The following is a 25,160-nucleotide window of genomic DNA, read 5'->3' on the forward strand; positions in this document are numbered from 1 at the left end:
TATGTGTTCGTGTGCAAGATTACGTATATGAATTAACGTACACGACGATAGCATCAATACGATAAAAATTTTGTTCCGAGATGTAGTGAAAGACAGTAAATACATAGCATACGGACTGATAAATCATGGCCCCGCACACACAGCTAACGGGCGGATTGACACAATAGTCCATGGACATTGTTAGAATGATACTTTACAGAAATCGTTTCTATCGAACGATTAAAGTAAGAAACCTAGCATTAAATAACAAAAAATATCGTTAAGTTTCTGATTATGACGGAGGTAACGTTTGTCGAGTATGAGCATTAGTGTACGAAGAGTTTAAAACCATGGGTAGCATACGGTGTTTCAGTGGAATAGACATAATTAAATTTTATAACATATATTTCAAAATTGAGATATGCTGAACTTCAGACGTACACCACGGAAAGTGCACACCTCGAAATTGTATGCCTGTCATGTTCAATTTTCAGAAATGAGCGAAGAGACTGCGGAGTTCCGCCTACCGATCATTGACCTTGACAACGCCAAGGTCGACAAGCAGGCGGTGGCAGCTCAGGTGGTCGACGCACTGGAAAACATAGGCTTCCTATACGTCGACAACATACACGGTATCGATTTTGACAAGTTGATGGAGTGTTGCACGTGGTTCTTCGGTCAGACAAAGGAGGCGAGAGAGTCGCTGATGAGAAAGCATTGGAAACCGGAAAACAAGAACGTCTATCGCGGATATTTCCCCGTGGTCGAAGGCGAGCCTAGTCGCAAGGAGGGGTTCGAGTTTGGGCGGGACATTGACCCTAATGACCCGACTGTCCAGCCCGGAAACTGGTTTTATGAGCCGTCTGTTTGGCCAAAAGAAGATGGGTCATTTCCGTTCAAGGAGTTTTTGCTGAACTGTTACGAGATCTTACACAACGCCAGTCTGGATGTTTTGCGACTAGCAGCAGTCGGTCTGGGGATCGACGAGCACTCATTCGATCCCATATTCGCTGACCGACCTGTCACAACTTTCCGTATTATGCATTACCCTCCCTGGAACGGCGCTCCACCGGAAAACGCAAAGATTGAAGACGGTAAGATCGTAACCACACCTGACCACACTGACTCCAACTTCCTTACAATGTTGTACACGTTCCACTACACGGGGCTGGAGGTGTTAACGGCGGATGGGAAGTGGAGTGCCCCGGAACCGCGACCCGGTAGCTTCGTCATGAACATTGGGGACGTCTTCTCCCGCATGATGGGCGGGAGGTTCAAGGCCACTCGCCATCGCGTTATAGACATTGGAGTCGACCGGTACTCCGTGCCTTTCTTTTTTGAGCCGTCGTATGACGGCGACATTGGGGTGAATTTCATGTCTCTGGCCACGGGCCAAGGGCCGGAACATAAAGTGGAAAAATACGGACCATGGATGATTCAGCAAGTGAAATATATCAAAAAGTACTTTGAATACAAAGTGTTACCAGAGTTTTGAGATGTTGCTTGGCGATACATGCTGCAACTTTCGTGTTCAATTACTAAATTTCAATATGTTACTTTTAATAAAGAGCAATGCAATACCATCAAAGAATATACATCTTCCAAATGTGTACTCTATGAATACATTTTAGTGTTTAGTGATGTTGCATACATTCTAACATACATTCACTTATAAAGACATGTAAGACATTTTAATATGTATTTAATCATTTGTTGTCATATCATTTTATTAAATAAATGATTGTAAAAGAAAATACATTAAACATTATACTTTTACAAATTGTATCAACAATTAACATTTTTTGTAATAGTTGTGTTAGTTGTATTACATATGACAATAACGATGGTTTAAAATGAAATACAAAGTGCAAATTACATTTTAAAATTATATTTACCGCCAATAAACGAAAGTGTGTATTGAGAAATATCGCAAACTGTACACGTGCTATATCTTATTAAACGCTGGTTTACTTAACTTGTTACACTTTACTATATCAACAATACTGAAGTGGCTGGCTCATGTATTTTACAGGCTGATTTATTTACTGATATATTTTTTGTTACTGAACTATTAAAACGAATGCAAAGCATTACCAAGTGCCTCTGTAATTATGGCATTGTCAGTATTACCACGTTGACTGTGGCTGCAACTACTTCTAGTATTAATACTGCAACAGCAGGTGTTATTACTATTTTTCCAGCGCCCTCGAAATGAAAACCTGACCTATATTTGTATTCACCATATTACATCAGTATAAATTATGGTGAATAATAAACTATATAAAAATACCACCCACATATTTCAGCGTTATTCTTATTATGAAAATCAAAAAACATTGTTCAACATGTTTTATGCCTTGTTGGATTTTCGTCTGAAGCTATAAATGACTTGTATAACAAACTTATGGAGAAGTGTATTTGAGCTGTTGATATTGCAACCTTGCAATCAAGGCGCTGTTTGAAAAGTACGATACAGTCAGTGTTTGTAGAAAACTGATTGAGTCATATTGTAGATGATAACGAAATTGACATCAAACAAAGTTCAAATATGCTATCGTCCGGTACGGTATTTGAGAGTCGTTTAATGGTACTTTATATCATAGCTCTCTTACGGGTGTGGAAAAAGCGTGCACTCAATTGATAATATGCTTCCATTGTGGTTCGAACCTTAGACCACCTGATCAAAGTCTAACATGCTTATCTTTCCTTTGTTCCTTTGAAAGGATTTGACAATTTATTAACATGACCAATTATATTTGATCTCACTATTATGCGAATTAGTATCATGTCATCAAAACTAAAGCACAGATTCAATCATTTGGTGTTAGAAAACATGTTTAATAACATTAATTATATATATTATTTTTAATATATCAATTTGAACTGATTGATATTTATAAACTTAATAAATCTATGTCTCATAGTACATTTCTATAAGCTTTTTTTTGGCAATTAATATGTGATGATAATTATGTTAATTGCCATCACTGAGCATATCTCTTAAGTAAACCGATCAGGTGAATGAAAACTTGTGTTTGAACAGAAATAATCGATGTGCCAACTATACAGTTTTGGCCAATTTTTTTAACGTCATATCAAATCAATTTCGGCCTGTCTCTTGACAAAAACATATCTAAGTATCATTTAATTTTGACTTATGAGACACCATTACTAAAAACATTTTGACTTTTGATTTATGCCATACATTCGTGGTGCTTGTCAGGAAGGTAAATGGATAACTTAGTCAGTTAATACTCACTAGAAACAGGTCCTAACAGTTGGTTTACTCGGATTTTATTGTTGATCCTTATGTAGATCACACTGTGCAATTCCAATCTCTATGTTATTTAATGTTAAAGCAAACCTTCAACTTTAGCCACAACTTCACCTTACATAAAGGTACGGAACCTAATAACCATACATTTTCATAAAGACCCCCATAACCATACATTTTCTTAAAAAACATTCTTAGTTGAACGCTATCAAGATATGAAAAAGGTTTGGCATGTAATACGTAAGTACCCCGTTCAATTATTGCCACGTATCAAAAACCAACACATTGTGTACACACCGGTCTTTCTGACAAAAACGTAGTGACGTCACCATCTATGTATAGAATGAAAACCAACATTGTTTTTCCAAATGTTTTTTAGTTGATTGTAACCCAAATTCGCTGATGTCTCTAATCTTAAAACATAACAGTGATTTTAATGAACACCGATGTTTACCCTGCACACAGGTCGGGTAAAGAATAACATATCGAGAGTAACTCAATTCAATACTGTAACCTGTATTAATATCTCTGTAATGAATAAAGTTATTAGACTTTGCGTAAGCATTCAAGCTTCTGAAACGTATCATTATTTAATAAACTATGATATTAATACCTGTTTAAGTGATTAAACATATGACAGAGTAAACAAATGATAGTACGCCCTACAATATCATAATCAAATGGTTGGCCCTATGTAAACTTCGGTCTTCATTGGTCTTTGTCTGCCAAGGGAGATCATAGTACAGCAACTAAGATCCTTTAGGTCACAATATACTAAATATTTTCCCTATAAATTCAATTAAAAAGCGAAAATTTAAGCGAAGATAAATGCAATTTTTTGCACATAGAGACCCTCATAACCAAACCTTTTCTTAAGAAAGGGCATTCTAAGCTAAATCGATTTAAGCAATATAAAAGATATGTAATGTACATACCATGAAAAAACGTGACACAAATCAAAATCGAGTGTTTTTGCACCTTTTTTCCGGCTGTTTTCAGTGCAATTGTTAACTATGGTCTTCAAGAATAAGTAGTGAACGCCTATTCACGCCCTATTAATGTAAAAGATAAAATCAGAACAATTGTCTAAAGTGTAAAACATTCATTCAAGTAAGCTATGATAAACTACGCAAGTACAGCTCTACATGACTCACTTATTTAATATAATGTCACCTTAATAGCTACAGATCGACTTCACCAAGCTCAAGGTGATGAGCTGTCTTTACCAGAGTCATATTCGTGCCGAACTCGAACCTTTGACCACTCGCTCAGTTGACGAACGCCCAACTACTACGCTTCGGTACCTGTGCGTATCGCAGTGTTGTTGTTAAGCACATAGATACTCAATCATGATAACGTATTCAGTTGGTGATAAATCATGAGCTATATTTTGACCATATATTCATTATCACATGTCACTAGTGCGCCGATTTACATTGATCACGAGTTATAACGTATTTATATTTAATTTGTTGCATTATTGCACGTAGGCACTAGCAATCTAGCGTATATTTGTGTTAAACTTATAGCACAAATGGTTTCTTTGGCACGTAGATCGTACATGTGATGTCTCATGTGATGAACTACAATGCTTTTGTAAAACTATTTGTGCAATAGTGGCCATGACATTTTATATACATATTCACATAGCTTATAATACCATATATAAGTAAACTTTCCTCACTTGCAGGGCCTTGATTTGACAATATATTTCTGACATACGATTACGCTGACACACAATTGTCTCAGCAAAAGATTTTGCAAAACAAGATAACACTTTAAACGGATTTCCCTGAATAAAATATAATACTTACTAAGGATTCCTGTAAAAAATAATCACTTGATTAAGGAATCCGCTCACAACGGATTACATAAAAAGAGGATTACAGTGACAAAAGTCTCCTCGACTCATCTGAAAACCGATTTCCATTACAAATGATTCCCTTCACATGTTATTGCTTGAACACGACATTTCGTTAACGAAAAAATGCTCTTGAAAAACGATTCCCCTCACAAATGAATCCGTTTCTAAAGGATTCCATTGATATGGACTACTCCTTACAAATGATTCCATTGACAAAGAATCCCATAGCAAAGAATTCTCGAGAGAAATGACTTCCCAGACAAAGGACTTAACTCAAAAAGGATTCCATTGATAAATAACTCAACTTACAAAGGATTAAATTGATAAATACATTGTGTAACTCAACTTACAAAAGATTCCATTGATAGATAACTCATCTTACAAAGGATTCCATTGATAAATAACTCACTTACAAAGGATGCCATTGATAAATAACTCAACTATCAAAGGATTCCATTGATAAATAACTCAACTTACAAAGATTTCCACTATCAAATTATGACCCTATTTTAGATTCCGCGAAAAGTGAACCCTTGATAAACGACACCCTTTATAAAAAAAAATCCTATAACCGAGGACTCAACTGACAAAGGACTATACTGTTAAGGTTTCCAATAACAAAAGAATAAATTGCTAAATGAGTATAAGTTCCAAGGATTTTATAGATTAACACTCCACTGACAATAGATTCCCTTAACAAAAATTTTCCTTGACAAAGTTCTCCCATAAGATAGGATTCCACTAAAAAAATAGTACCCTGACAAATGACTCATATGACAAAGTATTGCAATGACAAAAATGACTGCCATGGGAAAGGATGTTCTCGACAAATGGCTTCACTTGCTAAAGATTAGATTGATACAGTTATCCCAAAGGATTTATCTGTCAAAAGATTCCGCCGATAAAGAACTCCCTGATAATAATCTATCAAGATTTACGCCGATAATGGATTGTCCTGATACCCCAGAAAAAGGATTACCCTTACAAAGTATTCTAGTGACAATTAATGACCTGACTTATTATCTCGTTGAATAAGAATTTCGCTGACAATAGACACACCTAACAACAGGTTCAACTTACAAAGGCTACAGTTATCAATGGATAACATTGATAGAAGATTTCTTTTACAGCTGTTTTCATTGACAAAAAAAATGCCCTACACGAGGATTTCACAAACAAATATTTTTTTCTGTAAAAGGAATTATCTGAAAATGGATTCTTCTGACAAAGGATGTCACTTACACTAGTCTCCTCAGACAAAAGATTCTCCTCTTAAGGAGTTCCCATCAAAAGCATTTTTTTGGAAAACGCATGTTTGACAAAAATACCTCTGACAAACGATTCCGCTTCAAATGGTTTCATCAAATAAATTATTTTTCTCTTGACAAAATATTCCCAATGAAAAAACATTTCCCTGACAAATGATTGCCCTGAAAATACTGACCACGGATTTTCCTGATAAAATATTTCCGTAACAAAGGATTTCCCTGACAAACGATCCCCATGACAAAAGCCGCTATCAATTGATTCACTTCAAAAATGATTCATCCCCTAATACAATATTCTCCTTGACAAACAAAAAGTTGACAAAGGATTCCTCGGAAAACTGATGCTCCTTATAAGGAATTCACTTGACAAATATTTTCATGAATAAGGATTCTTCTGGCAATTGATTACCCTGATAACCAATACCTCGAATTGAGGATTCCCTCACATACGTTTCCCCTCACAAAGGATTCACTTTAGAAGGATTCCTCTAACAAATGATTCCCATGACAATAGATTCCCTAAACATAGGATTCCTCTTATTAAAAGATACCGTCACAAAGGGCTAAACTAACAAAGGATTCCACTGGCAAAGGTTTCCCTTTACGTAGAATTCCACTCTCAGAAAATTTTCCCTCAAAAAGACTAACATTCTACTGACAAAATTTCCACTGGCAGTGTTTATAGTCGTAGTAAGTGTAAAGCTGATATTTGTTATAAACACAATTACTTTTTATCCGACGAATATATAATAAATGGTGTAAGGTTAACGCTATATCAAATTTAAGAGCTGATTATATTGACCAATACACGAGAGCCTTACATTGCGGCCAGATATGAAAAGGAAGCAATCTGTAGCGAGACGGTTACACTACATTCATTCAAATGTAAGAGCATATAATGATGGGAGATTAAAGCACACGGCAACTAAATTGTGAAATTCGGAGGGAAAGTTCGTACCCTTTGAAAGGACGTACGTTTAGCAGTAATTATTCTAAACTTAATGCCTAATAACTCACAAATATAATATTTACGTTGTTTTATTCGGTCTATCGAAATGTAAATGCAGGGCGCCTGATCTATAATATACAATTCGAAAGTTATATCGATGTAAACACGATCAAAGTGGATGATGTACAAGGAATTATGAGTACCGTAATTACCGTAAGTTTTCGGTCACCGTCTTTTTTGGCAAATATAATTATTTTTTGTGACTTTTAATTTTCGGACATACGGGTGTTCGTCCAACATTCATTTCTCTTAATTTTCGGACAGTTACAGCGCTATTTTACATACTTCAGCCCTGTTTCCACTCATATTGTGACACTTCGATCATGGATTTTTACAACCGGATTAAGGTCATAAAACCTGGAAGATGCATGCCTGAGTGCAATGGACCATTACATTCGCGTAAATAACATTGGATATCGGTAGAAAACAATGGATTGAACCAACAGCATTTGAAACAGTTTCGTCTTATTAAGGAAGCAGACTACTATATGTGTTTACATTTTTGTTCTATATCATTTCAGGCAAGAGTTAGAAAAGCTGTGAAGTTGTATTTATTTTCGTTAAGCAAAAAAAGAAGAGTAAATCACAATAAAATAATTGTACATTTATTTATTGCTTTTATTGCAATATACTTATATTTTTCGGACACCTTTATTTTGTGTCTAAATTTTCGGACACCTGTATGTTTTATATATATTTATTTTTCGTATCTATATTTTCAGAAAAAAATAAGTGTCCGAAAACTAAGAGTAATTACGGTATCAATAGAAAACGAGGTATTTCTTCTCTATAAAACTGAAACGATGGCCTGGTCGCATCTTGGTCACGTGATCTTGTCAATGGAAACATTTTACACATGCATATCACTTATTTCACTGGAATCGTTTTGTCCTAAATAAAGTTAAGCAAAGCTTTATATTTAAACAGGTATTACTATATTTACGTCATGTTGAATTGAACGCATATAAGTGTCATTTTGGGTAGCTTTGCATCCGGATTACCTAGATACATTTTAAATTAATACTAGATTAATATGGCATAACATAGACAATTTAATTGTAGATAAGGCAGTCAAATGGGATCCAAAAAAGTACGGAATTATTCCAACAAAGGAGTCAAGAACATAGAAAATGCTGATTCTAGTAAAACGTTAAAATCACAGCAAATGAAGAAGCAACGACAGGACAATTATACCAAAATAGACAAGTCGCCAGTGACAAACCCAGACTCGTCAAACAGTTCCGTTCACAAGACATTCCTGTTTGTTGTGTTGGCGTTGCTGGTTGCAACTACTGCTGTGATTCTCACGAATGATAACTTGAAACATTTTATGAGTAAGTTCAATATTTTAACACTGAATACAATAATTTCTCTATAAAACCCAAAGTACAAAGAAGGGGGGAAGAACACTTGACCAGGCAGTCCGTCAAGCCGTCCTTACATAAAGAGCCTTCATTCTAAGGCTATTGCGCATTAGAAACATACTGCATTATTGAATTTTAAATGAACGGACAATTAAACTAAAGAACAATGACCAGGAAAGAAATCATTGTAACCGCATGTTTGTCTTTATGTAAGGCACGTGAGCGATTGTTATGACAATACATGAGCAGGGCACTTAATACTGAAAAAAGATAAAATATTATTAAAACCAGCGTTAATTAAAACCGACTAGGACGAATCGATGAAAGGAATTTAACCGATCAAAAGAGCTGCAAAAAATAGCAAAAAAAGAACAATTTAAATCAAGATTAAGGCATTTGTGCACTAATAAATACGCACATTTATAAATTGTATGCTAACAATGGTTTAGTTTCAGAGATTAGTGAAGAGACTGCGGAGTTCCGTCTGCCGATCATTGACCTAGACAAGGCCAAGGTTGACCAGCAGGCGGTGGCAGCTCAGGTGGTCGACGCACTGGAAAACATCGGCTTTCTCTACGTTGACAACATCCATGGCATCGATTTCGACAAATTGATGGAGTGCTGCAAGTGGTTCTTCGGTCAGCCAAAGGAGGTAAAAGAGTCGCTGATGAGAAAACATTGGAAACCGGAAAACCAGAACGTATACCGCGGCTATTTCCCGGTTGTGGAAGGCGATCCCAGTCGCAAGGAGGGCTTCGAGTTTGGGCGGGACATTGACCCTAATGACCCTACTGTCCAGCCCGGAAACTGGTTTTATGAGCCGTCTGTTTGGCCAAAAGAGAATGGGTCATTTCCATTCAAGGAGTTGTTGCAGAACTATTACGAGATCTTACACAACGCCAGTCTTGATGTTTTGCGACTAGCAGCAGTCGGCCTGGGGATAGACGAACACTCATTCGATCCCATATTCGCTGACCGACCAGTCACAACTTTCCGTTTAATGCATTACCCTCCCTGGAACGACGCTCCACCGGCAAATGCAAAGATTGAAGACGGTAAGATCATCACCACGCCGGAACACTCGGACTCCAACTTCCTCACAATGTTGTACACTTTCCACTACACGGGACTGGAGGTGTTAACGGCGGAAGGGAAGTGGAGTGCCCCGGAACCGCGACCCGGCAGTTTCGTCATGAACATTGGGGACGTATTCTCCCGCATGATGGGCGGGAGGTTCAAGGCCACTCGCCACCGTGTACTTGATATTGGAGTCGACCGGTACTCCGTGCCTTTCTTTTTTGAACCGTCTTATGACGGCGACATTGGGGTGAATTTCATGTCGCTTGCTACTGGACAAGGGCCGGAACATAAAGTGGAAAAATACGGGCCGTGGATGATTCAGCAAGTGAAATACATAAAAAAGTACTTTGAATACAAAGTGTTACCAGAGTTTTGAGACACTTTGTGATACATAGTGCATCTTTCGTGTTCCATGAATATATTTCAATCTTGTACTCTTATGAAAACGTTTTTGAGTTTTGTTATATGGTATGCATTCATCTACGAGGGGCAACTTTGAGCTTTTATGTTTCCACTTAATACTTGTTATATTACAGAAAACTATGTCATCTTAGTTCGATGAATATATTCCTCCCAAAAGTTCACTTTATGAAAAGGGATTATTGTTTACTTATGTCCCATGCATCCTCACAAACAGATACGTATACAATAGTATAATCGTGTATACAATTATTTATTTGTAAATGCACATTCTAACTTTTTTAATATAAATATATAAAACGATTTACGTTTTCAAACTTGTTTTCATTTCTAACATGTAATGTTTAATTTTAATGATTATTGTAAAACATACGGTAATTTCAATGATTTTGAAGAACTCATAATGTAATCGCTTGATTTTAATACAGTTGACAAAACATTAATGAATGTTTTTAATTATCTTTAGTTTTACTAACAAACAATGTACACGTGGGAGAAGACAAATATCTACGATGTAAAAGTACAAGTACAAGGTACATAAATACGCCTTTCATAGCCACAATGTACTAACTATATCAATATCATAAATCATCAATACTGCTTTGCGTGGCCGCAGTATATAAAAGACTGCTATACAGGCTTAAAGTCTTCTTTAACATATGAACACATTCAACAATTTTAAGTACCTTTATAAGTTTGTTTTCCCAGCTACAGCATGTGTAAAACGTAGCTCTGTTTGGTGCTAAGGTTTAAAGTTCAAATGCATATAGTATGTTTTCACAGTACAATTTCTTAAAAGGGAACGTCCCCTTTATTTCCATATGTATCAAAACGTGAAATGTGTGCCAAATTAATAACCATCCAGAGAAAATAACAAATGCTTAACGTATTATCTTTAATTTTTCTTTAAGAATTTTTTTAAATCTTAAAACTCAAAATGTGTACGAAACATATATATAATTTGACGCATGTTTTTATACAGACTTTTTATTTTGAAAAAAAAAGTTCAACAAACATGGATCACTTTTGGTATCGCGAGCATTCGCACTACATTGTTATCTGTAATCGGTCTGTAGAACAAACATTGTTTGCTGTTTTATGCATTGTTGAATTTCAATTAGAATGAATTCAATTCATTTACTGCAAAATCGTCAAGCAATGCCTTTAAGAAAATGTTTTCAATCCTATCCAGCTATCAGTTCACTATTTGAAATGGTGCGATATAAGCGTTTTATCAACATAAGGCACACCGCATTTGAGTAGATAACCAATTTGTATTTCGTTTTGTCATACCACCACATTGATAAATGCCTTATATAAAAGTGCCCCATGTAATTATTACAGCACCTCAACAGGGTCTACATCAGTCAATGTTGGAAAGTAGGACATATTTCTCAAAAGGTTACGGTACAAATTAAATAACCGTTCTGCAAGCCTCGCCGTTTTATAAGCCTCACTTGATACATAACATAACGATATTGCAGTGACCTGTTATTCTCTATGTTACTTGACTAACTGTATATGTGTTTCGTTTAACTACCAGTAAAAGAGTCAGTAACTGCATCGTTTTGCATTACAGACGCTTTAAATATATTCACTTGAACTAATTATTCATAATAAAAAAACATTGCGTCCGGGATATTTTTTACGTCACTTGTGGAACTAGATCTCTAATTAGTCTTAATATTTTTAAATAATATCTTTTTATGAACGCTTACACGACTTAAGAATGCGAACCAAGTTGAGGAATGTATTTTTTAAAGAGCATATAACTATATCAAACAACACCATGTTGTTAAATTTGTCTTATTATTTGTAATAGGATGCTTGTATAATACTTTTAAAAGCCCGGATTTTACGGGTCGGGTTTTGCTTGCAACGTAAATTAATCCAGTGCACGAACACGTTTAGAATGACTGTTTACTATTGTATCATCATTGCGATGAACGCATTCAACTTTAACACTTAATTCCTAAACTGATGAACGTTTAACTCTTTATTCATCTCCTATTTTGAGCGAAGTTGACTTGTACTCATGCGGTGCCCTTTGATCTAACAAGTTGATGGTAAGCAGCCATCCACACCAGATAAAGCCTGTGTGAACGTTTAACATGTGACCTCTCCACGCATTAACTGCAACTTGGCCGCGGAGACTGTATTTATCACAACGTTAAAGTCTAAAGTAAAGTAGAAGTAAAGTATTCTGGTTGTGATAACTGATGAACTACTTTATGAGAATGGTTTTCTTGTAACATTCACATATTTTGAAATGATTTCATTTCCTGCATCATGAATGATAATTTATTATCTTCAATTTGTTGCACATATACACATAGTTTTATGATTTTACTCTATGTATCTGGCTATCTGCCGTATTGATAGCGCACAATGTCACTTTGATCGTGTGTGACGTCTTACTTAATGAACTGCATTGATTATTTTGAATTAGTGGTGAAATGTAGAAAGTACTTTTTACTAGTATATAAAATGTATTAATCATCGAGTCGACTTGGAATATATAACATACCTTGAATTAGCAATGTATTCCCTATCGTTGAAACTAAAATCGTATTCTTGCTTATGTTTGTGACGGTTTAAGTCCCATTATGGTATGGACATTTTTCAAACACTGTATTACGCTATGGACCTAGAATTAAAATATTAATAAAGCTCGGGTTATGTGGAACCAACAGCAGTTAACATTAAGATAATTATAAAGCGTTTGTAACGACGGGTTAATTTTGGATGTTTCTGTTATTTGTGTTTAAATGCTGGCAATACACTGATAATTTTCATAAAATAACAAGTGGGCCAATAAGGTCCTAGTCCGCTCAAGTGGATTATCTTTTCATAGAAGACTTTTAAGTTATTTTTCTTTAAATGTCTAATTTAATCATTTAATCGCCAGGATAATTTCGACCAACGGACATTGTTCTAATAAATAGATGAAAATACAGCTGCCTTAATAGGAGGGAAACCTTATCATGGCATGTGCTATTTTATTAATTACAAGCAACAAAATGACCAAAGAGTGAAGCAGAAAACAAATTCACGAGGCAAGACTAACAAGGACAAAATATGCACAGTCATATAATCTATAAACATTAGTATTAAAACACTAGTTTAAGATTTGTTTTAGTTCGATTGCATCGAAAGTCTAAGGCTAAATGAGACTGGGAATTACCAGATCTTGAAAACAATGCAAGAGCCGTGAACATCGCGGACACCATATACAATTCGCAATGCAATCTCCTCGAAACATTAGATTGAACACATTAAATTACAAACATGAATGATGATGTATTAGGAGCACCAATATTGTCTTGCTACATCAATCAGCATTTATAGTGACGCGATAGGGCGTCTCCATTGGTATCAGGAGAGCCCGGGCTCCATCCCATGTTTGGTCGAAAAAATATTCTGGGTTTACAATAAAAAACAACTATTTTTTGTATGTGAATAATCATCTAGGAGAAGAAAATCTCTTGCTTTTCATGATAATTTCTAAGAATATACGACAATAATGGATCGGACTTAAACAAGTAACAAACGTTAATCATAATTATCTTTTTTATTCCTAACCAACACACACATTTACGGTATGCTTATTTCAAAAGGCATAGTGGCCTCCAGTTTGTGCTGATTATAAGTCATTACCCCCTGGCGTATAACCGCATTTTGCGTTATTTAAAAAAGTATGTATTAACTTAGCAGTCATAATGGGCATATAATAACTATTGATTCACAAGTAAAACTATAAAAATATTATAAAGTTGAATTGTATGTTAGTGTTAGTATTTTTAGATTAACTTGCTGGGAAGTGATAAATCACATAGTGTCACTAAAACAGATGTTTCTTTAAATGTAAGACTACTTATTATTCACTTGCTTGAGAATTGGTAGCTATCCTCGCGAACAGTCTGCCTACGCTATCATAACAAGCTTATGGAAGCTTTCTGTTCTTATTTAGTATGTGAAAGCTACTTTAAGAGAAAGAAACCATCAATGCTTTACTAGGGTTATCTGAGAGAGTTATCTGTCACTTAACACATCAATACATACAAAGAAGGGTGGCCAACGGTGCATGATTTGAAGGTGGTTTTTAATATGCTGTTTACATTTTACCTTGTCTTAGGTCAAGGAAAAGTTTTGTATAACGAACGATTTTCTGCCCACGGGATCTAAATCCAAGATGACAGACCAAAAACCTAGCAAATTCTTTTTTAACAAATGACACAAACAACAAATATTTTCCACGATTTTGGTAAGCCTTTTAATTTAAACAATCGCAAACAAATTATTTTATTTAGAAAAGTTGTAATATTATACATGTAATGAAAAATGACTTTATGGGTAAAAACCATGTTTTTGTTTAGAATGACATGTTTCAGTTTGTGCATGCAAAGAAGTTTAGATATAATTATCACCCTAACTACATGTTAACACAACTACGAGACTGAGGAATACAATAATATACTATTTAATGGGAATATGGCCATAATTGTGATATAAAAGAAACAAGTAAATATGGTGGGGTAGATGACACATATGAAAAAATATGCCTAATGTACACGATGATATATTTTTAGATATACTAACATTTTTAACTTTATACGTTTCTGTTTGTGAATCTGTGTATATAGTTATAAGAGAATGCACGCTGCTTTTAAACATAAAATACATTTCTTTTACCGGTAATAGTACAAATAAAGAAAAAAAGATCATTAATCAACAACGGGCATCACAATCTCTAACATTAAGCACTAGTTGAAACAGGAGCTCACGGTGCAAGATTGGAAGGTTTTATTTAAATATGCTGTTGATGCTCTCCAGTGTCTTGAGTTAAAGATGCTTTTTGTTCATAAAGGGTCCAAATCCAAGCTGGCCGTCAAAATGGCCGCCCATAAACATAGAAAATACTGTGTTTTTACAAATGGCATAAACAAAATATAATTTTTACAATTTTGGAAAGCGTTTTTGTTAATGGCAATTAATTTAAAAAAAAAAAAAAAATAAATATGTTTTTGATGGAATATATTACATCCAATGATCAAAATGATCAAATACACGAAACATCGGTATAAACAATAGGTGTTTTTGTCTACGACGTGTTTAAATTTGTACCTGAAACGCAGTTTAGGTACAATTATCATACAACAGCATTCATAAACAACAACGAGACTTATAAATACGATGGTGTTTTTTTATTATTATAGTATTCATAATTTAATACAGTTCACTGTGTCATAACATAAAAGTTCATGTACAAATATAAAAAATGATTATATATGTTCAGAGGTAACGCATTAAAATATCTCACATTAAGTAAATAACACAAACTGTTAAGATATCCGATAAATTGTTCAATAAAATGTTGTTGTTGTTTTTTTGGAGGAGGTCTTTTTTTCGGGGAAGGCGAGAAGGTACAGTGCTAACTCTGTGAACTAAAACTTAAACATTATAAAAAATGCGATAAAAAATCACATTGACCAAAACCAAATCAAAAATTAATGTTTATAGAAACACATTCAATGTTCCCTAACCGGGTCATATAAAATATATTGTGCTTTTTATCATTCGGAAATTTTTTAACAAAAAATTTACACAATTAAATATTCTTTCTAAAAAAAGAGTTTATTTTTCCAATTTTACTAGTATCATTCCCATGTTCCCGTCAAAGAACACGACATGACGTTTGTAACGAAGTCATACCCTGCATGACTTTTCTCCCAATACAGGGCCTGGTTGCTCAAGACTAGGGCCTTTTAAGTTAATCGCCGTTGATTTTTGCAATCAATTTATGTATGTGAATTACTTGTAAACTTTTCAATACCTGTTAATTTGTATGCTCCTACAATTTGAAAATGTTTGATAATAAAATTGATTTAACAATAATGATGTAAAGTTCTTCAGTTAACAGAAGTTTGTCTTAACTGGCCATTAAAGGTTTTAACAACCGTAGCCTGCTAAGCTGATCATACAACATAATTCTGTGCATAAACTCACTCGGATCACTTACACAGCCATAGATCACAGGCGCCGCCTCTTTTTTGAGATGAATTACCATACAAGCTTATTTTACTTTCCCAAGGTTTCGATAATAAAATAAGTGCGATTCAGTGACGATTCAGAAATGCTTTTCATGCACATAAATTGCAACCAACTTATTTTATCAGTAATGACAAAAACAGATGCTTTCAAAATATACAACTTGAAGCCTTAACAAACAATGTGTTTTTGGTCGACCTTGGACATATTTTTCATTTTTTTAAAAGACGAGCTCATGTAATGGATTTGGCGCTAATAACAGGAGGTTGCGCTCATGCTCAATCTAACTATTGTAAATTGAGATGTTTTAGATCACCGTTTCTACTTTTTATGTTTACAGGATTTTCACTACCGTGTTTTCTTCTTAAAATCTATATATTGAAACGAGTATGTTTTGGTATATATGTAATTATAACACACCTGTGTGCCAATACTGCCTTGAATTACATAAACTTAAGTCTTTGTAATATTTAAACAATTACAACGTTGCACAATTGTTTTCGTCTTCGCACGGTAGTTTATTGGATCGCATAGATAAACAAGACAAACCTGATCAAATACAGACAATAAAACCATTTCACAAAGACGAATACTCTCGCTTGTTTGGTTGAGCAATTATATTTTTGAATGTGTACAACATGTCAATGTCACACACGCGAAGCGATGCACCGTCTGAGATATTGAACAAAATGTATCAAATCTTCGTATTTCCTATTATGGATATCTTTTCAAAACGTTTCAATACATGAAATAATTTAAGAGATGAGCTGTGATAAGAAGTTGCGAGAACGAGATAACTTACGTATGGAAAAGACTTATACATTCTTGGGAACAAGTATCATATTAGTGGTTAATAGACGAAGCTGACTCGAGGGAACGACGTAATAAATTATGGGATTGATATATCTTACACTTATGATCGAGATAACTAATGCGTGGAAGTGGCATTATCAACCAATTATTATTCATGCGATTCCTATTCATATCATACAGAGTCATGATAGTTTCAGTTGTATCAGTCGATCTTTTGCATCCCTTAAACAACGCACTATTATTCTAATGGTCTAGTTATGCTGTTGCTACCACCAACTTGTTTGGTTCCAACGAAATTTTATGTCATAACAGCGAAATAATAGTCTCATATTCACAAATTATTATGTCGTTACCGCGAGTTAGTATTATCGTTACCCCGACATACTAACTCATTCTCTTGCGATAGATATCTTGATTCCACGACTTACAAAGTCGTAAGAACGATGTACTCATGCATGCTCATAAATAAACGTATATGCATATGTACTGACGTACAAGATGATCAAGATTCTACTTTTATAGGCCGAGAAAATACGCTTACGATATCTCAAGTTCTGTATATATACGTAATTATAGGGCTAATATGCTCCTAAAAATAAAAAATAAAAATCGCGAATAATGTGATTTTTTTTTTATTTAACTTGATTGAGAGAATGAAATTTGCACTCCGGGTTTAAAGTTGTTTTTCAAAGCTGTTTCATTTGCTAATGTCTAAGAGAAGTAGCATTTAATTGACTGAAACACTCTTATTTAAAAGATGCATAACATATTGGAAAAAAATATTGTGGATAATAGTTATTGGATGCAGAGGCGTCGGAGCTGGGGCGGCAGGGGCGGCGGCCGCCGCCCCAATATTTTCGGCAAAAATGAAATTTCGGCAAAGACCTGTTTTCCATTTTTTTCATTTTTCAATAGCCGTTTATTTGAAAATATCTTTACCACGAAGCAAGGTAATCAGGTAATCACGCCTTCGCGGTTATGACACGTGTATTGTTGATTGTAATCACCCGCCCGCGGTAATGTTCGTGTCAATTATGTTGTTAATTGACCGGTCTCTTTTTTACGATAATCCCTTTATTCTTGTGTAATTAAACCTGGGAATCTTTAATTGTCGGTATGATCTAAGCCTTTGCTTGTTTTTATTAATATAAAGGAACGTATGACATGAATCAAATGTGCCGATATCCAATAGTCCTTCGTTATCACAAACTTAAAGATACCTCAAGATACCTGTATTGATTGTTATAACTCAAAGTAAATAAAGTATAATTCTAAAAACTTATTTGATGACTGTTTTTACCACGTTTTTGTGTCATTGTCTGCCCCAAACCAACCAACGAATTTCAAATTTCCAAAACGGAATTTCGGGAAAAAAATCCCGAAGAATGTTCCTTCAACCCACATGATCCCTATTGTTGTGTCGCCTGCTACAAAGTACAAACTGCGACATATAGAGATAACTTCTCCATCGTCTGTCTGTCTGTCACAACTTTTGTCATTCAGAAAATGCTTGCAATAGACGTGTATAAGGTCAGGTATCAGGCATAAAAACGCACCAGAAAGCGCCATTTGATGCTAATATTTGTAAAAAAAATCCGGTGGACTCCGGACCACCACCAACGGGAGGGGAATACCCCTCCCATACCCACCCCATCCGCCGCCCAAATGTCAATTTGCTTCCGACGCCCCTGGGATGTTTAGCGTATTATAAACATATCTAGTAGGACGCTAATAAACCATAATCTATGTTGATGATACAATTTGAATGTATTGAAAGCAACAGTTTAACGTATTTACTGATATAATTTGGTGGAATTATTTCCTTCACGAAAGGCAAATTAAGCGATCCTCTGCTTCGAGTTTGATCACAACTGAAATAATCTTGCGCAGGGTTCCAACTGTGTTACGATTCTTCGGTTCAAAACTACACCATGTCATGACTTCTCACGTTTCCATATTGGAGATTATATGTTTTTGCACATTTATTAATTAATCTTCGCAGAATTGCAATGTACTGCGGACTTTTTAAATTAAGTCAAGATCTGTTTAAAAAAAATGTACAAACAATCACGTTCAAGATTTATCCCCATTTTAAACAACGTTCCTTCCTTACAACAGGAGTGATGCAGTCATGAAATAAATATACAATAATTTCACAATACCCACTGTTTTTCGAAACGTGATTGTAGCCTTTGACGGACCACTTCTATCTATAATCGCCTCTGCGGTAAATGAGCACCTGTTTGTTACAAAGAAAGGTTTCCATGCGCCTGATATACCTGCATATGTGACGTTTATAACATGTTTTTGGCTTGGGACGTAGCCCCAAGGCCATAGTAATGACACACATGTCTAAAACTATCCGAATTGGCTGGCTGCCAAAAACCAAATTCCCAAAACTCCGATTTAACCCTTAATTCATGCGCAATAAAAGTAGTTCTTCGCAGATCTCAATAATCCTCCTTGTAAATACAGAACATCATTATGTAACATGACCGTGCCATAAAAATTGTAAAAAAACAAATTATTGAAGCAAAATTGCAAAGCATTGGCTACGACATATTTTTTATTGTTTGCATATTCATTCGAGAATAAGTTCCTCACTTGACGGTCTAGGCCGAAAAGATATGAGTGTCCACGGACACAGTAGCAAGAACTTTTTTCTGAGACATTTTTTGTAGACATTATATTTGGTATTTATAAACATATTTTAAAATATTGTTATTTTATTTTTTGTTAACGAGACATTCAAGAAAAAAAGTATTCATGATCATTCTCGGAAATATACGAAGTTACCGGATATGGTATTTCACTGCGCAGATTGAGCGCGCAAATCGAGCGCGAAAAGTTCAACGTGAGACAACGTACACAATCTGTACACCGTTCTTTATCAGGGTAAAGGCCCAGTCTCACTATGATGCCGGCGGAGACCCGGAACGTGATCCGGGATCTACCGGGATGAACCGGGGCTTCGTCGGGGACGACCAGGATGAACCGGCGAACACCGGGGCTCCACCGGGAAAGTATTAAAATGTTTAATACCTCCGGGATGAACCGGGATACACCGGGGTGAACCGGCGCGGCACCGGGAACAACCGGGACGGCACCGTAGCTCCGACGGGGCAAATACAGACCCCGGCAGAGCTACGGCAACGCCCCGGTGGAGCCCCGGTGAATGCCGGTAGAGTCCCGGTATAGCTACGGTACGTAAGTAAACCGGCGCTCTGCCGGGACGCCGCCGGCATTCCCCGGGGCTTCGCCGGGGCATTTCCAGCGACGAACTGGGTGAAACCGGGACGTTGCCGTAGCTCTGCCGGGGTCTGATGCCGGTATAGCCCCGGTGAGTGCCGGCGGTGTTACGGTATACCGGGGCTCTGCCGGGACGCTTCCGGCTTTCACCGGGGCTCAACCGGGGCACTACCGGCTACAATCGGGGCTATGCCGGGACGCTGCCGGCTTTCACCGGGGCTCAACCGGGGCACTACCGGCGACAACCGGGGCTTCACCGGGATAAATCGTAGCCAGACCGGGTTGACCGGGACCATGCCGGGCTGTTGACCGGCTTCAACCGGTGCGGCACCGGGAAATAATGTGACCGCGTTAAAAAATTTCTACGAATCATCCCGGTTCTCGCCGGTCGACCGTTGTTAGCAAACTTGGATGGCCCGGGGCTCCACCGGCAATAGTGAGACTTGGGCTTAAGTGGATTTTCTTTTGTATACACATAACAAAGGAATTATGAGTGTTTTCCTGATCTGTTAATTATGTAATAGAAAGCTAGTTTAGGCTATTGAAAGTGATTTATTTGAGGCCAACAATAACAGTATTTTTGCGGCCATGTTGTTGTTTTTGTATATCTTCACCGCCTATGTAGACGAACATCTACCAGATTTGTAGAGTTGAACAAAAGGTTATCGTTCCCACAACCAGTATCGTTTAGTCCTCCACCGTCTATGTACACTGTAGTATATACACAAAGATTGTCTTTTCTTACAGTCTCTGAGCGTTTCGCACTCAACCGCTAGGGTCAATCCGTATAAATTCGGACAAAGGGAGAAATTCGGACAAAACATCCTAAATGCATTTTACGTCACACTAAATCTAGCCGAGGCCTTCAGCGCCTACAGCGCTTTGATTTAACATTGTCGCAAGATGCGTGGGTTTCACTCACGACGCATGCAAATTTAGGGTCCGACGGATGAATGGAAACAAACAACTATTTTTACGTGTAATAATTTTTATAAGATTTTAATATGCTTTGCTTTTGCTGTTAATAAAATCTAAATTTAAAGACACAGTGTTAACAGCTTTCTGAGAATTAGGATAATGTTCGGTTTAAATTTAAGAGTAAAGCTTGTTTTTCTGTTTAACATTTCTTAGCATATGCTACACAGTACGTTTACATTCAACTCTAGCTCTTCGTGACTGTTATAATATATCAATTGTTTCCAATTGTAATTGTTTAATAAAAGTCTAGTAAGTCAATTAGGTAGAAAATATAAAACGCCTCCGAGTGAACACATTATTCAGCCTCAGACAGGGAGGACTCTCATAAGCTTCGAAATACACACGCGCGTACACACTGGTTTGGTTGCTCTACAATTAGAATATTTAATCTACGTACATTGATCTAATTCAATATGTTAAGTTCAACTCGTATAATGGACAGTAAGAGTAACACAAACTATTTAGAAATTGTGTAATTGAGTAAAGCCTTTAAGTTTGTATCACAATTGTGCATTATGCAGTGTACCAGATTTAGTAAATAGGGTTGGCACTTACCTATGTGCATATATGATTATTATTTTCTATGTTTGAATTGAAAAAAACTGTTATGATATAGTGAACAAGATATATTCTAACTGTATACATGTACATGCACTTATCAATATAACACAAATCCGTATACATGAATATAACAATATTAAAAATTCCAGTATATCTTCAGATATATCAACATACACATCAGGCATTTATTTCTCGGATTTGTCATTTACCCCACCGCATTTCTTTATTTGAAAATCTCAATTATGTATCTTTTATTACATTAAATATTTTATCATAATATTCCTTAATTTGTCTGTTGTGTATAAATGTATTTTGTATGATAATCACGTCAAAACTGCTTTTCAGGTACACATTGAAACCTGTCCTAGGGAAAATTAAATAGTTTTTTGTACCTGTTTTTCGTGTATTATTTTTTTTATTAAAGGTATTTTATTAAATCAATAAACTTATTTTTTAAATAAGTAAAATGTTTTACGTTTCTTGAACTTAAAAGCTTACCAAAATTGTTTTTTTGTTAGTGCAATTTGTTTAAACACAGTATTTTTTAGGTTTATGAGCAGCAGTCTGGTCGTCCATGATGGATTTAGACCCTTTGTGAACAACATTTTTCGTGGGAACAAACATTTTCTTTTACTCAGTACAAAGTAGAATATTATCAGCATATTAAAAAATAACACACTTTTAATCATGCACCATTAGCATCAGTTTCTATTAGACTAATATCTGTGTAATGGTCTCTCTATGTCATGCAGCAGAATAATCTTGCTTGTGATGATGCACGCATTTTTACAGTAAAATCCTTCTCATATTTGCTTATTTTTTATTCTTCACTTAACGTCTATAAATTACTTTCATGTCGTCTATGCATTGTTTTTTTTATATATAAAAAACAACAATCTTTCTCAGTTTTATTTATTATTGGTGTTTTATAATTCCTAATTTAATTACACGATGTTGTCGTACGTCAAACGATATATTATGCATTACAAAAACAGTTGGTGTACGGGAGTCGCTAAAGAAGTTATAAACAAACGTAAGCTGGTTTATTGTTGAGTCACCAGGAACAAATCCAGATTGTAACGGGGAAAGGATATGAAGGGTGTTTAGGAAGTTAAATGTATGTTTGAATACAATTCTTTCAAATACTTTTCCAAGTGTGCTTAGTAGAGAAATATGACGATAGTTGGCTGGGTTAGATGAGTCTCCTGATTTGAATATTGGAGTGACAAAAGCTTCTTTCCATGGTTCTGGGAATACAGAGGTGCGTAAGGAAGTATTCAAAATATCACTAAGGGGAACAGAGAGTTCAGTTGAAAGTTCTCTCAGGATGCGATTGTTGACTGAATTTGGGCCAGCAGCTTTGTTTAAGGGTAGGCCCCGTAGTACTGATTCGACTTCAGTTAGAGTAACCACGAGAGAACTCAGAGATTCGTTGTGCTGATAAGTGTAAACAAAATATCTTGAAATACTTGCAAATACTTTATAAAGAAAAAAAGAAACTTATTAAAAATGCTTTTAAACAGGATAAAAGTGTATTAAATTCTGTGTTAATCTATCGAAACAATATGGAAAAATAATGACAAAAATAAAAGAAATTTTACCAGATATACCTCAAATCAATATTATTGATATTTTGGGCAGCTAGCGATTAAAAAATAAACATTTTGTCAAGATCTCTTACACAATTCAGTAACAACATTTAAGACAAAAAGCATTTAATGAATATAACGTTTCCTTTACAGCAGATAAGGCCACATTCATTGATTATAAAACGAAATTTAAGGTTAGTTACACTATACGTTTCAATACATGTATTTGTAAAACAAATATAAATAAAAGCGACAACTTATACAAAATATATTACGAACTACGATCATAATTATAAAGAAGCTATTGCAGCCATTAGCTACGTTTATAATATCGTCAAATTAAAAAAGCATTCTTAATTAATAAGTACTAAACCTCTTCATAAAGGAGGGATTTAATATGATCTGGATAATTTAAGTTATTTTGGTTATTCTCTACAGTCTTTTACGTTTCTTATCAATAAATGCTGACTTAAAACAAACTCGTACAATAAATTAACACAAGTCTGGTTTCAGACAAAATAACTCATGTCAAGCTGCATTAATGCAACTTATTGATCCGCGGTTAAGTGATATAGATGCTTTTCATGGTATTGGAACATATTTTGGGGATTTTCATAAGGCTTAGTTGACCACACTATTCCAGCACAAACACTGAAACTCTATAATTTTCTAACTCATCATTAAACTGTTTTGTGTCATGTCTAAAATATCTTCCTCGGTGAAAATAATTCGCCGAACAGCGAGACTATTTCCCCTTCTTACAAAGAATGCATCCGAAGAGACAGCTCGCTTTACTTTGCCGTTGATATTTTGAGCTTTTCTTGCCGTTAGTGTGCAGTTTTTGTAAGCAGGTGTTCAAATCCCATTTGAGGAGTGAATCGGAGCAATGTTTGGATGGCTAGTACATATAGTTTCCAAAATAACCAAATTTGGAGGGAAAATACAATTATGAGTAATAACGTTATCCAAAACGAAACATGATTTATTGAAGTAATACATATTGATTGATATAATGGGAATTGCTATTATTCTTCATTCTATCCACATGCTGTTGTTTGTGTTTTGTCCATGTATGTCTCATTGACTTATTCTATTGTACAGAGAGACAAACGTAACAAGCTAAAGGGATATAGAGAAAAAAACTTGACGTTGTTATTTGTATCTCATTACAAATTTCGCATGGAGGTTTAAGATTTCCATTACAAATATCAAAATATGGAGACAATCAGCAGACGTTAAGTCGAAGTTAAGTGCAGTTCACAAGAGTGTGATAAACAAAAACGACGAAGGATATGAGCCACTAAAGCAACTTTACATGAATATGTAAGATTTGGACTAGACAGCTATATGTTAGAAGAGAGCTAATTGCGGAATACGACGACAAAAGAAACAGCTACAAGCTGGGGAGGTTATTCATGCCGTCGGCGTGGCAGAAGCCAGGCATTAGAAAAACGAAGAGAGATCAAAGGGCAGTACAAACAAGAAATACGATTTAAATGTGTAAACGTCGCTGTTAGGGTTTAAACGGACGATGTCACGAGTGTTACATGCCATGCAATTAAACTAAGATTATTTGACTGTTTGTTCGTTAAGTCGAATGAATCAGAGGTTTTGTGTTAATCTCATATGCGTTTTGAATCTTTTCGGCGCTGATTTGTTGCAGA

The 25,160-nt window shown here is 35.5% G+C and overlaps 2 protein-coding genes across 7 annotated transcripts in view; both read left to right on the top strand.

Annotated features, from left to right (window-relative positions):
- LOC127877814 (uncharacterized) overlaps window positions 1-2,268 on the top strand; it is a 3,348-nt gene extending 1,080 nt beyond the window's left edge. Inside the window, exon 2 of the mRNA XM_052424071.1 lies at window positions 474-2,268. Within this exon, the coding sequence (XP_052280031.1) occupies window positions 476-1,474 (999 nt within the window). The 5' untranslated portion in view covers window positions 474-475 and the 3' untranslated portion in view covers window positions 1,475-2,268. The remainder of the gene's footprint in view (window positions 1-473) is intronic.
- Window positions 2,269-7,200: 4,932 nt separating this feature from the next.
- LOC127877813 (uncharacterized) lies at window positions 7,201-10,561 on the top strand. 6 transcript variants are annotated; one of them, XM_052424070.1, is made up of 3 exons: window positions 7,201-7,356; window positions 8,457-8,728; window positions 9,214-10,561. In XM_052424070.1, exons 2-3 carry the CDS (start codon window positions 8,470-8,472, stop codon window positions 10,212-10,214), a joined length of 1,260 nt encoding a protein of 419 aa, XP_052280030.1. In that variant the 5' UTR covers window positions 7,201-7,356; window positions 8,457-8,469; the 3' UTR covers window positions 10,215-10,561. The 6 variants fall into 6 exon arrangements, with proteins under 6 accessions (XP_052280030.1, XP_052280025.1, XP_052280029.1 ...); XM_052424065.1 differs by having other exon boundaries at window positions 7,202-7,356; window positions 9,208-10,561; XM_052424069.1 differs by having other exon boundaries at window positions 7,252-7,270; window positions 9,208-10,561.
- Window positions 10,562-25,160: the final 14,599 nt, after the last annotated feature.

This window comes from Dreissena polymorpha, chromosome 4 (genome assembly GCF_020536995.1).
Source record: "Dreissena polymorpha isolate Duluth1 chromosome 4, UMN_Dpol_1.0, whole genome shotgun sequence".
Classification (NCBI taxonomy): Eukaryota; Metazoa; Mollusca; class Bivalvia; order Myida; family Dreissenidae; genus Dreissena; species Dreissena polymorpha.